At 48.7% G+C, this 17,256-nt stretch overlaps 2 protein-coding genes across 5 annotated transcripts in view; one reads left to right on the top strand and one right to left on the bottom strand.

Annotated features, from left to right (window-relative positions):
• The window catches only part of HHAT (hedgehog acyltransferase), a 255,303-nt gene extending 251,395 nt beyond the window's left edge, over positions 1 to 3,908 (top strand). For all 3 annotated transcript variants that reach the window (XM_033094166.1, XM_033094165.1, XM_033094167.1), the window contains one exon: positions 595 to 3,908. In XM_033094166.1, coding sequence (XP_032950057.1) covers positions 595 to 686 — 92 coding nt within the window. In that variant the 3' untranslated portion in view covers positions 687 to 3,908. The remainder of the gene's footprint in view (positions 1 to 594) is intronic.
• A 3,878-nt stretch (positions 3,909 to 7,786) lies between these two features.
• Positions 7,787 to 17,256, bottom strand: part of KCNH1 (potassium voltage-gated channel subfamily H member 1) — a 340,626-nt gene continuing 331,156 nt past the window's right edge. For both annotated transcript variants that reach the window (XM_033094007.1, XM_033094008.1), the window contains exon 11: positions 7,787 to 10,587. In XM_033094007.1, coding sequence (XP_032949898.1) covers positions 9,730 to 10,587 — 858 coding nt within the window. In that variant the 3' untranslated portion in view covers positions 7,787 to 9,729. The remainder of the gene's footprint in view (positions 10,588 to 17,256) is intronic.

Below are 17,256 nucleotides of genomic sequence, written 5' to 3'. Positions count from 1 at the left end.
CACCTCTAGCTCTCCAAAGCCCCCAGTAAATATTTGAAGAAGTGAAACATGTAGAAGACACAGATATTATTAAGTAACAAATACTCAGCAGAAAGGGCTGTTAATTTTTAAAAAAGAATATCAGATATTCTAAGACAAGTACTTGTAGAAGGAACCACTAAAAGTATTGAGTTTTGGAAGCAAATGTTTAATTTAGCCTCGCCCTTCTGTGTGCTTGCCCGTGACATTCCATTCAATATAATGGTCAATCTATATTTTGGGATTTTCTCTGATTCTTATGGCCTTTTCTTCTTTTTTGCTTATCTTCTTTACTCTCCTAAATATGTATTCTTTGAAAGCTCGTCCTATTCCTAAACATAATTTGCATTTGTGATAGCACAGTCCTCATTTTATGCTGCCCCAATGGGAAAGTAGGGTTCAATTGCTGGCGTTTTGTTTAGAGCAAACTTTGCAGGAGGTATGTGTCTTAATGCATAAACCAAGGCCCATGTTGTTTCTTCGGTTGCCTTATCAAAAGGGGGACAGTGTGTCTCTGTGGGAGATCCCTTTCCAGGTATTTCTAACCACTCTTCCATCTCTGTCCTCCCATTGCAGGCTGGCCGTGGGTGACCCTCTCTGTCCTGGGATTCCTTTACTGCTACTCCCACGTGGGCATTGCCTGGGCTCAGACATACTCCATGAACTAATGCTGCTGGGCCCCGGTCAGCCCTGTTGCTGGCCTCCAAGGCAAATGGTGCTTCTCCCTGACCTCACACCCCAAGAAAACCACCGGCGGACCATCTGCTCATCTTTTGTTGAAGTTACCTCACTTCAAAACTGGAAGCTTGAGCTCACAGGAAATTGACAACCGGAGAGTCTTCAAACTTTGGGGACTTGGAGATCATCTCCCCACATCACCATTTCCTGTTGAGAAGCTGGGCGCCAGAGCCCTAGAGGGGCTGTCTTGTCCAGCTGCCCATGGTGACATTATGGCCCCGAACCCACCCAGTCCCGAGGGCCCTTTGGGTTCTTTCTCCTTTACCAAGAATTAAATGTCATGCGCATTTCTTGATGAAGGCACAGAAATCCTGACTAGTGCTAGGCCCGTCCTCCACTGGGCAGTATTTCCGAAACATTTTGGGGACTGTTATGTGATCCCTTCCCCATGTCCTGCAGTGTGCTCACTAGAACCAGTACTGAGGTTTGAGCTGCACACTCCAGCTCCTCAGCAGGGAGGTGACAAAGCCACAGCTGTTTCTAATTATCCAATCAGAGAAGATAGAATACATTCTGTCACATTCCAAGGAGTCGGTACCCGGGAGACCTGGTATTTGAGCTTCATCAGTACCGTCTACATCTGGCAGCTTGTTCCCTAGATTTGCGGAGCAGTATAAACATGGCAGTGCCTCCACCTGACAGTTCATCGTTTCCACATAAAGAAACAGGATTTACAAACCAAGCAATAACGTATCCACAGGCAGGTGCTACCAGGCATCACGGAGAGAAAGGATGGCTTCCCATGGTCTTCTCCCCATGCAAGTGGTTTACCTTCAGTGGTGTACACTGTTTTGTTTTGTTTTGAATAAAATGGAGCCTTTTCTATCATATAGGTGATACACATTTTTATAGAATTGTTTTGAATATTTTTGAGGAAAATGTTTAAAATCTAAACACACTTACATAACTCTTTAATTATTCACTCCTCTGGAAAGATGCTGACAGGCCCCTAATGGCCCCGAGTGGTAGATAATTCAGAATACTTTCTTTTGGCTTTGGATTTTTGTTGAGGGGGTGGTGCGGGGGGAGTAAGTCAAAAAGCTTTAAAATTTGACTCCATAGTGTACCCAGTTATGGGAGAACTGAGAACAGCTCAAGCACATAAATTGTTATGAGGTTCACTTAGTACTGGTCTCTGTCACACTGTCTCATGCTTGTTATTTGTTATTGTCCCTGTATCCTGGCTGTGGGATGGTTACAGGGATAAACTATATATGTATATATATCAAAGGATTTTAAACTCTTCAAAGACACCATTTATATAAAAATAGGTTTATTCTTTCATTAAACTATATTAGAATAGTCAGTGACTGTATTCAAAAGTAATAATCCTGAATTTGTTTTAAGCTATTAGTGATTTAGCCTGGTTCTCAGGAATTAGTAAAGGATGACTGCAGTTAGCTCTGTATTTGGGGCCTGATTAACCATGTGTGGCTTAGCCAGGGTCATTGTTTTCTTTAGCTTCTTGCCATCTCCCACCTGTAATATGAAAATGATAACGTATCTCTTCATGCATATGGACTAAAATCTTAAAGTTGCTTTAAATGAAAGGCTCTTGAGGCCAGACAGAGGAATTCCAGCTGAGGAACATCTGACATGTCACTTTCCATAGTCATCAGCTCTGGGCAACTTCAGGCACAGGGCTGCGAAATAACTAGCCGAGGTCCCAAGGTCACTTCCAGTCACAGGATCCTCTGACCCCAACCTAGAAAAAGCCGAAGAGCTATAAGCACGATCCCTACGGAGGCAAGCAAGACATCTGAAGGACAGCCAAATCTTGCTCATTTTGGGGACCATGCAAGAATTCTTGGGACCATGCAAGAAGACTTAAAAGTATTTTATAATTTCTTCAGATTAATTTGTTTCAAGTGACAGCAGAAAACCTTTTGTTCTACTCAAGACTGCTGACCTAGAAATCAAATATATCAATTACATGTGTAATGATCTATATATTGGGAGAATTTAGTGGGAGGGTGTTCCCCTTAGAGACATTGAGACTGCTCACGTGCTTACTTAAAAATAATTGTTGGCTAAGTGTTAAGTAATTAACCGTAATATAAAGAGTTTGTTTTCTAGCAAATGTACCAGAACGTAGCCATTCAATAGGGCCAATTGTTGAGGAGCCAGATTATTTTAATAGTGCTGGCCTTTCTCAGTACATGTCGAGAAGCTTCTCTGAGGCCTTTTTTCAGGCGAATTGTTTTATTTTAAAACCAATGAAATCCCTCTTTTTTTATAGTTGAAATCCATTTGGCACCCCACATGTTCTATCACTTGGCTCTGTATTACTGGTCCTTTTGACTAATTATAAAAATCATATTCACAGATAGATTTTTCACCAGTGAGGATATCTAAACAATGTAATGTTTAGTGCTTTACTAGGTGAGACCTTTGAATATCAATCATTTGGAATTTTAAGCAGTATACCCTTCAATTACTTGTATTCTGTTTTGCTGCAATGTAATTAAAAAATAGAGTGTGGGGAGAATGTCATTGAAAATACTGTATTCATACTGTGGCCCTATGAGATCAAGCAGAGGCCTGAATATGGATTGCAGATCAGAGGCTCCATCCCTGAAGTGCTACTATCTGTAAAAAGAAAAGTGTCATTTTTGACATGTGGTCCATTGGTATTAAATAACAACTCAGGCTGGCAGTATTATAGAGAGTCTTGCCATGCGCAGAAAGCAACATCTATTAAAATCACAGCAGAACTGAAACAGTGCTGGTGTATAGTAGTAATTTAGGGCCAAGCAATCGTCTGCCTTAATAGCTTCTGAGACCATCAATGAATTCAAGCATAGGTCAAACTTACATTGTTGACACTGAGTCATTCTGAAAAGATTCAGTTGTTTTTTTTTTTTTTACAGTATATTTTAAAAGGCAGGGAAGCATTCATATATCTCTTGCAAATTTCAGTCCAATTTGTTCAAAATTAAAAAGTCCACTTCTACGTGAAGGTCAGTTTCAGATATGTGTTAAGTCAATGTGTATCACAATGTTCCAGGGATGCCAGGTTTCAAAGGCATCTGCCACTGGTATAGCTCATATAGCTGTTCCAGATGTTACTGCAAAACACCTTCATAACTGTTCTCTTGCTGTGCAGTACTCTGACACACAGGCTTGGTGTCTCTATAATTTTAAGTTCTCCACAAACCACAATTACTGGTGCTCTCCGAATTAGAGCTCCCCAAGCTCTTGAAAAGGAATAAAAAGCACCATCCTTGTTCTGTCATTTTAGGTCAGAACACCCAATGCAATGTCCTTGAAATTATAGACGGAAAGGCAAAAGTAAATATCATGTATAAAATAGTTTATTACCATAATAAATAAAATTAAACTTTTTTTTTTTTTTTTTTTTTTTTTTTTTTTACAAATATCATTTGTGCTTGTTTAAAAATGTTAAGAAGGGAATATCATCAATGGAGGGGCCCACATGTTCCTCTTAACATTCCCAGTTGCAGACATACAGTAAAGTTCCTGGCAGCATCCTTCACTGGCCACAAAAATAGCTCATTTGCACTTCTGTTTATTCATGCTCACCTGAACAAAGTGGCAGATGCAAAGGAAAAAGGAAAACCCAGTGAAGGATTTGGCAGGACTCAAGTGGAAAGTGTGTTAATATAAGAAGTCCCAGGATGACAAATTGCTCATGAGTGGGAGTGTCCTTGCAGTGTCGGCAAAATGTCGGATGTGGACAGTCTCCAACTGATGCACAAATACAGTGTCTGAATATTAAGAGAATACATTCATTAGAGGGAGGTTGCATCTTTCTTAACATAAAAGCAATTCATATCCTGATACAAGATCCGTGAACTTCTCGTTGAACAGCTAATGGATCCAGAAGTCACAGATAAAGAGACACTGGCTCTAAGAGAAGTTTAATGGCATGCGGGGAGGGCACCCACTCAGTCCGGCACCTGCAGGTTATTCAAATCCAGTTCTAGAGGTTCCAGAAGTCAGACGTGCTCTCATGGAAATGAAGTTTCATGTGAAACTAAGCTTCAGGCAAATTCACATTCTTTTGAACTGTGAGGGATGGAAATTGAAACTTCTCCAGAGGAACATTTTGGGTGAGAAAATGGTGCTTTGATGGCTGAAGTAGGTGCTAAGGGGACAGTGAAATCTCCAGTTGGAGGGCACAAGAGCTGGTGAAGGTAATTTTTATTGAAGCAAGAGAGAGAAGACAGTACAATGATTTAGTGACAGAAGAGAGGCTGTCCAGGGGCTGAGTGTGCCCTCAGCAGGCCTCCTCTTTAAGCAACACTGTGTGAAGAGGGAGGAGAGGGGGAAGAGTGTTGGCAGCTCCATCACAGTTGGAGTTCCATTCGAGGGTCTTAAGGCTAAACATCTTATTGCAAAACACTGTACAATCTATTCATCCAATGCACATCAACTTGTATGTCCAGCAGGGCTCCTAAAATTCCTCAGAGGGTGCATATGTCGTATGGCAGTCAATGCAACAAGGGGGGGAGACGAGGCCCTTCCTACACCTGGTATTTCTAAGGCATTCATTTGTTCCCCACACAGGCTTGGACAAAAGTTTGAAAGTGGGTTTTGTCGATCTTAATAAAGAGGCAAGCTCAATTTTGTCAAAGAAGATGAGTTTTTGGAAATAGCAGAGGAATTCAGGACTCACCTGTTGCTTCCTACAGTTTGTCCTGAATTGCAATTCTTCTGCTGTACCCAAATAAACTCATATTTATTTATTTATTTATTTTAGCTTGCCTCAATTTTGAGCTTGCCTCTTTATTTAGGTGACAGTCCTTGGTGTCAGAAGTAGGAGCCGAAGGAAGACTCCCAAAGGACAAAGACACTCGGAATGGAGCTCTCTGTGCTCATTGCTTCCGTGAGTCTCCTCTTGGATTCTGAGCTTCCTCCCTTTGGCTGAGATCTCCGACTTTAATCGGCACCTGCTTAAATGTTTCATTCGTTCGGTTTAAGGGTTTCTCCTTTTTGGTATTTTTTTTTTTTCTTGTTAGAAGTGCACTGAGTTTTGGTATAATTACTTTGGAATTCTTGAGAACAAAAATTAAAAATAGTATCAGTGGGCATGGGTGGAGCAAATAAATCTACCTGCGCACTCACCACCTTCTTATGAGACTGATCTCTGAAGCAAAAGACTGAGAGGATAGGTTGGTCACAGACAGGCCAGATTGACAGTAGGTTGCCTGTCAACTGCCAGGAACATTTCTGTGCCACAGGGGACACCTGGTCATGGGTTGGACATGAGGGCAAAGGCCTTCAGCCCCAAGAAAAATGTGTCCTGTGAACAGGCACACTGTCGCTGTAAAACCAAATACACCTACCAACCCCAGAAGTGCCCCCTTTATGCTATTTAGGGATTTTTCTTTTGCTCTCAAAACCTGTGGAAAATGAGGACCCAGTCACCTAAATACCTAAGAATAACCCTCCCTGAGGGATCCCAGCTGGCTCTATGTGAAAAAATTATAGTTCTGCTTCACGCGCATGTTTGACTAAATGGACCAACCTTACTAAAGATAGTTGAGAACTTCAGTGGCCATGAAGCAGACTCTTCAGCTCCCCAAACTTGTTTTCCTCCGGACTAAATTAGAAGACCACCGCAATAAACTAAACAACCTGAAGGGACGGCTATGGTAACTGGTACCTAGAGGCTTCTAAGCATAGTCAGGATGCTAAAACTGCTTCTTTACGAAGTACTCTTTCTAAGTTAACTGAAGAAAATAAATAACTAAAAGGAGATGTAATGCCATCTGAAGTCTCTTTCTTGGCAGGACCAGCCGTGGTTTGCCCTAACACTCAATATTTGCCTCACGCCCTCTATATCTACCTTTGCCCTAAAGGAAGGTTACCCTTCCTTCCTTTACATCCCTTCTTTAGTGCTAATACTTTACCAGCTGAGCCTGGTAAAACTCTCCCTTTTGACATTAGGCCCTCTGAGGCTCCTGCTACACCGTTAATTTCTAACATCCTGTGGACCAAAGCTGAACTTAGAGCTATAATAAGAGATTTTCCCAAGGTAACTGAGGGTCCTCATAAATTTGCTGAAGAATTCAATAGTGTCATCCAAACTTAACAACATGGTTCGGCTGCTCTTTATCAATTAGTCCACGCCCTTGCTGGAGAACACTGCAGTACATGGTGGATAGCGGACGGTTCCATAGTGGCATCTGAAGCTCGTGGTCCTTGCTTGGGAACCCAGGGCAGCGGGCATCCAGGTAAGAGTAGGTAGCAGGAAGCAGCCTGTGGTCAGGTGCATGTCATACAAATGAAAGCAGAGGTTTGGCTCATTTAAAAACTTGGTTTTTTTTTCTCAGAGAAAATAATTATAGCAAAAATCCCTAAAGTCCTTAACTGGAGAGCAAGAGCTCATACAGCCTCACTCGTGGTGCTCTCACCGTTGCCCACAGGAGCATGTGTTGTGGGCCCTGTGACCCCGAGATGAACAGATCCGGGCTCCATCAAGCCCAGTTTGATCCTAGGAGTCAATCCTAGGAGTACATTCATGAAGCTTCGTTCCCCGCCCCCCCGCCCCCAAACAAGTCTAGACTTTACGCCTCACACATCAGCATCGTTGCCCCTCAGACCCAGATGGGGAGTCCTTTCTGAATGACCTGTGCCCCGCAGGCAAAGCTGAAGGGAACGGGAAGGGCCTCTCTCCATTGGCCTGCAGGCTGCTGGACAGGAGCCTGGCATCATGTCCCTGGAGAATCAGGTAGGTGCTTCTGAAGCTGGACATTAGAGTTATTAGGGCCCTTGCAGGTAAAGGAGCATGTTTAAGGAATGGCAAACTAGAACGTTGCCGGGCAGCTGGTAGATGGGATTCCAGAGAGGTTACAGCTTCTGCTCCAAGGACTGGTTGGCAGCTTCTCAAATTAAAGAGGCTGGAAGCCCCACGGCTCTATCCAGAATCATAAATAGTCACGACGGGGAATTTCACTTCCTCTTCTTTGTATGGTGCCACCTGAAGCTGAATCCAATTTCTCAGCCTCAGGAAGCCAGGGGCCACCCTGTAAGCCTCAAGCGAGCAGCTGCATAAGTGGCATAAGTGTACGGGGTCTCTGCTCCCCAGGGCCATCTGGGCCAACCCTGGGAGCCAGGAGAGGACAGCCCCATTCTGCACAGACAACTGAGGGCCAAGTCCTAGGTCATATGGTCACTGAGCAGGTGGGTGGTGGGTCTAGACAGGTGGCTTTCAGAAACACTGACTGTCTTTGGTAGGGCAAGGCCTGGTTTGTCAGGTTCCTTTCAGTACTGAGGGACCCAGACTCTCTCTAACGAAGCAATGCCAGGCAGAGGTGCTAAGAATGGAGTCGCTGCCATTACATGGTACACTACATGGTGGACAGTGGACGGTGGCCAAGGTCAGTGCCCTGGATGATTCCATCCTGTCACTCATGGTCCAGATCACCTGCACTGCTAATTTCACTCTCTCAAAGCTGAGTGCTTAGAGCTGAACTTCCAACCTTGCTCAACAACTTCTAGAGTTCTGATTCCTCTCTACAGGGCACACACCCTCTATAGGGCTAGCCCCAATTGCCTGGGAGAGACCTCCTCTCTTTCCTTTTTCAGAAGCCATTGAAAGAAGCCCAAGCACACAAATGACCTGACCCCAGGTGACTATGAGACAGTGGCGTGTCCCCAAGCACCATGGCATAGGGACTGGGATGGCCCACAGGTGGCTCCATGATCACCGTTCTGAGTTCAGACCTTCCCCGTGGATCACAGCTGCACAGCCACCTCTCTGATCACCATAAAGAGACAGCTGGAAAACCCACTGCCTCATTCTCTTTTTCCAGCTTCCGAAGCAAGTACAATCGCGGTCCTGCAATCTTTTCACATTTTCTCTTCAAGTCCTACTGACTTTAGTAGGAGATACAGAGATTAGCTTTAAAGCAAGGCCAAGCCTGGCTCCCACGTGTCCTCTGAGGACACCCTGAAGTGGACAAAATACAAACTTCTGAAGGGCAATCCCCGTGAGAATTATAATATAAACATAGCACTTGCTACAATCATTTTTCTGAGGTTGTATGTGTGTGTCTGTGTCTACTTTGCTAACAAAGCAACTCTGGGCTCATCACTCTTTCTGCTGATGCCCCATACCCTGAGGAATGTCACAGGAACACGTGGGAGAGAGACTGAGAGGGAAAAGAAGCAAAGGGGCTTGTGTGATGAGGCCAGTGGCGTGGAGCAAGGCCAGAGGTTCATCTGGGGCCTCCAGGGCCCTCCCCGCTGGCCGTCCCATAGGAGCAGGCTGTGGAGAATCTCTGGATCCCAAGGGACCCTCTCCAGCTCTTACACTTGGCTCACCTCTTTGGGGAAAGGAGACCTGAGGATTCCCGGCTCTCAGTGTCTATGGGAGGCACCCACAGCACCTCAGCTGCTTTTTGGCCTTAACCATGGGAGACAGAAAGTTGAAAGGCTCTACACTCCCTGTCCCTCCATCTCCCCTTATCCCAAGCTTGTTACAATTATGACTGTAGGAAAATATACAGTGACATCAGACATAGGCTGTACAAGGACAGGGAATGCTGGGAAATCCCTGTGCTCACGGCAGTCTTTGGGGGTCTTGGCAAAGGAGCCCAGCGTGGTATATCCATGAGGAGTTCTTGGTGCTCTCCCACCAATCCCCAAATGGCTGCTACTCTTTTCTGGTAGTTTTCATCTTTTACAAATATCATGGCAGTAAAAAATTAAAAATGAAGGAAAATACGCTTTAGACAGCATGCCCCCTCTTCCAAAATTGTGCAAAGACAGTTCAGGTGTAGCTGCCGTCTTGCAGGGTGGCAGCACGCTCCTCTTCCCGTATCTTTTCCCAGATGGAGGAATAGAGAGAGTGTGTGCCCAAGCGACTGGTCCCACTTAGATGTTCTGTCAGGAAAAGCCTACTTTGAAAGTTGTTGGTCATGTAGGTTTATGTGGTGGGGTGGTGTCTAGGGCAGGGTGGTCGGTTTTTGTCTTTGACTTTTCTTTTTTCCCCCCACAAACCTCTCAGCTCGCTCCAAAAACGTCTCTCTCTGATTCTGGGGACTGGGGCCTCGATATTTCAAATAGCTCCTGAGGAGACTGAGAGGATCTTCTGGAAGTTAATATCCTGAGTATCTCAGAGAGCTGTTTCTCGATACTGGTCATTTTGGTGTTCAAGGCCTTGATGTCCTCCTTCAGCTCGTGTTTCACCTCCAGGATGGTGGCCTGCAGCGTCTGCTCGGGGATGGGGTAGAAAGAATGTTTGACCTCCGCCAGGGTGGGGCTCCGGTCCTGGGGGCTCCTGGCCTCGCCAGCGTTGTCCAGACGCAAGTCGCTCTTGGTGATGCCGCTGTCGCACGAGTCCGTCTTCTTCAGGGTGGTCTCCCCTGATGTCTTCGTCCTCTCGGGAAGCGTCTCCATGGACTCGGCCTTGGACACTTTGTTCCAGTCCTCAGCCTTCCCGCAAGCATCTTTGAAGCGGGCCCAGCCTTTGCGCTTGGCACAGTCGCCCCCGCTGCCCTTGGGGCCCAGGCACTCGGAGCCGGGCGCGTGCAGCTTGGCGTGGTCCGACACCCCGGAGGGGCAGGCCGCGGGGAAGGACACAGGTGTGGCGGGGCTCTCGCGGACAGTGACCACACTGGCCTTCACGAGGCTGTGGTTGGCCGAGGCGTGCTCTGCGAGGACGCTGCCCTTCTCCACGTCCAGGTCATCCAGATCCCGGACCCCCCTCTCCGCCGCCAGCCTGGCCTCCTTCTGCTGTCGGAACCTCTGGAAGAGTCGCCGGACTGGGTGGTCTGGAGGCAAGATGAGGGGAGCCTCATGCTTCCGTTTCCTGCGCTCTTCCTCTTCCCGCTTCACGTCGCTGATCTTCCGGAATACGATCTGGAGTGAGACAGAATGACATGCTGGGTATATGGGCTGCTTAGCCGCTCTGCCTGTCACAGCTCTCAGCTCCCAGCCCCCTGTCCCCAAGAACTGAGGCTCAGAGTCCTTTCACATCCCTGCCAGGCCCTCCCTGGGCTTTCCTCAGTGACTGCCATCACTCCCTTTTCTTGACATTCTTACCCGCCTTCCAACATCAAGAAATTGACCCTTGCTGTCGTCCTCTTCAAGAGAAACAAACCCCCACCTCTGCATCCCCAGGAGGCTGGAGATACAAAATGGCCTGTTCTTGGCCTCTGGACTGGGGCCGCCTTTAACCCATCCATGCCGGCAATACAGCATCACCTGCTATGTTTTTTCAAAACGCATTTTTCTGACCCCAGCTCAGACCTACTGCATTAGAATCTCCAGACAGGACGCCCTTGAACCTGTAACTTAAGCTTTCCAGGTGATCTGAGCACCTATGGTCTAAACCACACTCCAGGGGAAGAAAGTCCGGCCACGTCCACAGACTGCCATTGCCACGTGCAGATCTGGTCCCTGAGTGAATGCGGCTGGCTGTGAGAAGGACAAGCTCGTCTCACAGGGAGGCCCTCCTTGTCCTGAGGGAGCTTACAGGGAAGAAAGGCCCACGACCTTGAACACGAGCTCGTCCTCACAATAACACACATTGGATGGAGCTTCGCAGTTTATAAGGCACTTTAATGTTATTTCACGTATTCCTCACAACAGAATTATCAAGGTCACTGGGAGACATATGCGTATTATTATCCCTGTTTTAGAGAAGCAGAAATCAAGGCTCAGAGTAGTAAAGGTCGCATAACAGGTAACTTTCCTATAAGGAACTTGTACCCAAGCCATCAAACCCCAGATCCATTAGACGTCCAACAGGTACTTCCTGACGATGACAGTGCTTCATGCAGAGGACAGACAGACAGCAACACAGTCTCATGAGTCTGGCTCTGAGTGCAGCGTAAGCTACATGTTACAGGCCTTTCCCCTGGGCTGATATCAGATTATAAGAAAGCCTGTCATTTCTGGCTTATCCTGCATGTGGCAGGTACACTCAGGGACATGTCTGAATCATCCCATACCTGGACTTATAGGAAACAATCTGCAAGAGGTCGTCTTTTTTATGTAAATCGCTGGTTTGAGGAGCAGCGGCATTGAGCTCATTGAGGAGTAGAGCAGAAGCCTGTGGAAGGGACAGTGGCAGCTTTTCCATCACCACAATCTGGAAACCCATGTGCCCTGTGTGGGTAGCCTCAGACCAACCCCGAACCAGCTCCAAGGACTTGTCACAGGACCCCCAGGTCTTAGGGAGGCACATAAGGTGGCATGCCAGGAGGATGGGCTTTGGGTGCAGACAGAATAAGTCCCAGCTCTGCCACCTAGCTCCATGACCTCAGACAGGTATCTCAACTCCTGAGTCTCAGTTTCCTCCTTGAAAAGTGGGGAAAATCCTCACTGTTCTGACTTGGTGTAAACGAGCACAAGATTGCTTATGTGAACCCACTGGCCCCTTGAGGATGCTTAAAATGAATCCTCCTGCCCCCAGAAGAACCTTGATAGGGCTCGTTCCTTTCTTTTCTATTTTTGCTTCTAGGTGCAGATGATATATAACTTACATACAACGTGCTCTACCTCCTCTAGGAAGCCCCCCTGCCCAGAGCTCTCTGAGGGCACCACCCTTGTTCTCGTCATTTTATAGTGCCAAAAAATACAGAGGAACCCAACAAACACTGCATTGCCTGATGCCAGCACTCAATCAGCTAATTGCAGTCCGTCTGGAGGCTCACCCCTGTCATCCATCTTCTCCATCAAAACTCCTGTCACAGCATGACTTTACACTCGGGTCACGACCAGGTGGGTGGGAGAGAGCGGGCACCACTCTCACCGCCCGGTTAAAGGTGAGATGTGGCTTCAAGCCACATGACTCGGCTTTCTGACCTCCACTGGGCAGCACGTCTTCTATCCCTGCCCTGCCCTGCCCTGCGCTGCCCTGCCCTGCGCTGCCCTGCCCTGCGCTGCCCTGCCCTGCCCAGCCCTGCCCTGCGCTGCCCTGCCCTGCCCTGCGCTGCCCTGCCCTGCCCTGCCCTGCGCTGCCCTGCCCTGCCCTGCCCTGCGCTGCCCTGCCCTGCCCTGCGCTGCCCTGCCCAGCCCTGCCCTGCCCTGCCCTGCCCTGCCCTGCGCTGCCCTGCCCAGCCCTGCCCTGCCCTGCCCTGCCCTGCCCTGCCCTGCCCTGCGCTGCCCTGCCCTGCCCTGCCCTGCCCTGCCCTGCGCTGCCCTGCCCTGCCCTGCCCTGCCCTGCGCTGCCCTGCCCAGCCCTGCCCTGCGCTGCCCTGCCCTGCCCTGCCCTGCCCTGCCCTGCCCTGCCCTGCCTTGCCCTGCCCTGCCCTGCCCTGCCCTGCCTTGCCTTGCCCTGCCCTGCCCTGCCCTGCCCTGCCCTGCCCTGCCTTGCCTTGCCCTGCCCTGCCCTGCCCTGCCCTGCCCTGCCCTGCCTTGCCCTGCCCCGCCCTGCCCTGCCCTGCCCTGCCCAGCTATGATTTTATAACCCTGCCCCTGCGGGTCCCCATCAGCGACACCCCATCTGTTCCTGCGGTCTAGCCTCCCCGGTGGCAGTCTTCCACCTCCATATGTCGCTCGGCTCACGTGCTTCTCTGTTCCGGGAAAAGTACTTGCTCTCCACCGGGCATCCAACTCCTCCTCACACCGAGGCTCCACACAGCATTTCTGCCAGAAAGCCCTCCCTGATCCCACGGAGCTCTAAGTTATCCTCCCAACGCTGACGGCCCCTCTGTGCTCTCACCACACTTCTGCCCTAATTACACTCTGTCTTGTGTCCATTTGTAGTAGAGATGCCAACTATTTCTTCCCCCAGGCACATCCCTTCTTAGAGAAGGGAGGAAGGACGAAGGGAACAAGGAAGGAAGGCGGAACAGAGGGAAGGAATGAGAAAAAGAGGGAGGAAGGGGAAAGGAGGAAGGAATGAGAAGGTGAATGTCCTCAAAAGAGATGGCCCTGGCTCCTCCCCTTTATCCGTGCGACATCTGACTCTTAACAGTATCTGCCCTTTTTTCTACTTGAGCTAGTTTGAGTGGGGTTGTTCTTATATGCAACAATTCTCAAACAAGATACTAGTTCTTTACATCTTATTCGCCCTGAAAGCTCCCTGAGGGCCCAACACAGCACTTTGCATATCACACCTGTGTTCTATTACTTTAAAACATATATATTATCTACCCGAACAGAGCAGCAGTTGTCTGTTTTGTTCACTATGTCCAGCACTTAGAAAATGCCTGGTACTTAGGGGGCCCTCAATAAATATTTATGGAATGAATGAATAAATGAGCGAGTAACAGATAAATACGAGTTAATGCATCAATGGGAGAACGTCTTCTGCCTGGAAAGGTGTGATCGTAGACATCATAATCAATGTTATAAAAGGAAGCGATTGGCTCAGAACACACGTGGTCCTCTTCCCAACTCTCAATATCACAGGTCGGATGCAGCCCTTGAGACTGGAAATGAGATGTTTTAAGACTAAAGAAAAGGAAGTACGTCTTCAGATATTGAGGCATCGACACAAAATCTCTCCCAAGGGGCAGCACACCAGTGGGTTAACAAAGGCTTACTACCCATTCACGGTGGACACTTGTGCGGGGAAGTGGTAGCTCCTGCTTAATGGGCTGGGTGTGCTCTTCAACCAAATGCCCATTTGGTTGGGGGGCAGAATCCTGGGGGTGGGGCTGGCCTGACATGGGTGGCATATTCAGACTGAGTCGTGAACGAGGGCAGCCTTGCACTCACGGCCTGGGGCTCTCCTTGGGTGGGGGGACGTGGGTGCTTGGGTCTGTGCTGACTCTTCTGAAGCCTCTTGGCTTTTCCCAAAGTGTCACCTTAGCGCTGTCCTCAGTCATCCTGTATCCGACAGGCAGCCCCACCTGAGCAGCACTGGCCCCTTCAATGGGCAGGTGAACCAAGGGAGAGCTTCCTGCCCTGCAGAAGTGCCTGAGCCCTCCTGTGAAAATCAGCGTAAAACCAGCAACCCCTCCCCCCCGCGCCCCGCCCCCGAAGGACATAGAGCTGACGTGGCCTGACAGCTTTGCTGATCTGGGATCCAGGGCTCTGCTAACCAACCTCCGCCACGTTTTTGGAGAAGCTGGTCACGGCCTCTTCATGTCAGAGGCCTTCATGACCAAGCATTTGGCCAAAGATTTTAGGTCCAAGTGGGCAGGGGTGCCTGCCTGACTCACAACAGTGAGGCTGTGCTGCCAGCACCAGCCACAGCAGCTCTCGTCTGCTCAGAGGGGCTCCATAGTTCCTACCGCAGGAACGATGGGCCAGACCCCAAGCCCCATAACCCAGGATGCTCTCTGCTCTCAACAGTCTCTAGCTGGAGGCTGGGGAAGTCCATCCAGCTTTTCTAAGTGTTCTGTGAAGTTTTAACAGGTACCATGAGGGGGTAAAGTTTTAAAATGAAATCAATTTAAGCTGCATGACAATGTTAAATTGGTTGCTTTACTGCAGGACTTCTCAGAGCCTTAACACGCGAAGGCGCCTTACAAATGTCTCGGCAGCATTTCTTAAACACTTTCCCCCATATTCTCTCTTTGCAAACGGTAGTATTCCCCAGAATCCCCTCTGGCAAACACTGAAATTACATCAATGTGGGGGGCATGGAGCACCCTCTATATTTGTGATTCGCCCTAATAGGTGGGAAGGCAGTTTCCTATTCCATGTGCCAGCTAAATGGTGCCTCCTCTCTCCAACCCTACTGTTGAGCCCCTGGAGTATGGGTTTTGGGGGTCTCCGTTGCTGATACACTACCCCCTAGTGGATAGAGCTGGATCAATCCACATTCTGTGGCACGACTGATGAAGCTGTACCATCAACTCTCCTGCCTCCCAGCCATCAGTCCCTCTACATGCTCTGTCTGAACTGAGCGATTTCAAGTCCCGAAAATGCCCTGTTCACTCTGCCTGAAACTCCCTTCAATCTCATCTTCCGCCCCATCCCTTCAACCTGACTCCTGACCTTCAGGAGTCATCCACTCCCCAAGCTTCCCTGACTCTCCCTCACCTCCTGGGTCAGAAGACGCCCTTCCTGGGGGTAACCAGCCTGGGGCAGCCACATGTGCTTCCCTCCAAGATCACTGCAACCTCTGTCAGGAAGCAGTGTTTTGCTTATTTGTCTTTTCCTTTAGGCAGCAGATTTTATTCAGTTTTTTTTTCCACCTTCAGTATCATGCCTGGCATATACAGTGCTCAATCAATGGCCAATAAATCAATAAATATGTCAGTGAACAAATTATGACCGTCCCTCTGTTTGTGAGGCCCATGCTAGGGCGAAAGAAGTGATGTGTGTGCCCCTACAAGCACACGCACACGCACACGCACAATCTATTTCTGATGTTTGTGGTCTATTGGGGAGAGAGACAGAGATCACAGGTGAAGTTCTCTATACACAACATATAGGCTCCTGAAGAGAACTATGTAAATAGAATCCTAAAGGACTTCCATTTTCACTCATCTTCATTTCAGTGACCTGACCAATTTTAATTTTTCCAATCACTTGCTTGAGCTCAGAGAGCTGCTATTTCAAAGTAGCCTTGCGATGAGTCTCTTTGCAACGAGGGCAACTCTTGAATTTGTTTGTATAAACTCAGATCTTCCTGTGGCGGGCAATCCGATGGGACAACCCTGGACTGGGCCTCTGAACACCAGAGGGCTCAGTTCAGCCCTGCCACCCAGCACGGCGGGGCCCTGAGCAAGCTGCTTCTCACACCTGCCTGCACCTGGGCGTCTCCCCGAGCTCCCATCAGAGCAGTGCCAGGCTTTCTTCTTTTGTTTTCCTGTTTTATGTAGTGGGCTTCGTTGTGAGAGTTCGCACTCTGGGAAAAGATTCTGTGGTCAAAAAAAAATCATTTTGAAACCCACTGGATGGCCGCATCTCTAAAGCCCCCTCGGGAATGAAAATTAACGATTGTAATAATATAGCACTGTGTACTGTACTTTACTGTTTATTCCACACATTCACGTGCATTGTTGCATTAAGCCAAACATCCCGGGACATGTGCAGGCGCCTTCTCCTGAGGAGACTGGGGCTGAGCAGGTAGAGTGACCTGCTCAAGGTCACACAGCTAGGTAGAAGCAGAACTTCAGGGTTTGGACCAGTGCTCTTGCCTTGATGTCACCTTCCTCACACTAGCAATTGTAGACAGGGGCCACACCAACAGACAGGTGCCGGCGTCTGCCTGGAGAGGTGAGCAGGGGCCTCTAATCACCCATTGGAAAGGCCCCACCTGGGACACAGGCTGACCCGGGTCCCGGCCCCAGCGATGGGACAGGTCCGGATCCTCCCTGGCCAACCAGGGTCCTTCCAGCCCACAGAGGGGCCTGACATATTGGGCATGTGAGGTCCACACAGAATGCTGAACAGCTCATGACTTACTGGAACAGCGGGAGACAGAGGACGCCCGAGGGCAGGAGTGGCTGCTGTGCCTCATTCATCCATCTCTGAGGGCTCACCAAGCTACGGCCCTGAGCCTGGAGGCCTTTAACGAAAGGTTGTTGAGCTGAACAGAATTGACACCCAGCTCTCAAGCTGCAGGGCTTTCTGAGAAGCTATTTTCAAGTTTGTTTGAAAACGCGATCCCCCTGGGACCTG

This window comes from Rhinolophus ferrumequinum, chromosome 22 (assembly GCF_004115265.2).
Source record: "Rhinolophus ferrumequinum isolate MPI-CBG mRhiFer1 chromosome 22, mRhiFer1_v1.p, whole genome shotgun sequence".
In the NCBI taxonomy this organism is placed as follows: domain Eukaryota; kingdom Metazoa; phylum Chordata; class Mammalia; order Chiroptera; family Rhinolophidae; genus Rhinolophus; species Rhinolophus ferrumequinum.
Note: the sequence above shows the minus strand (reverse complement) of the source record. Positions and strands in the feature narration are given on the sequence as shown.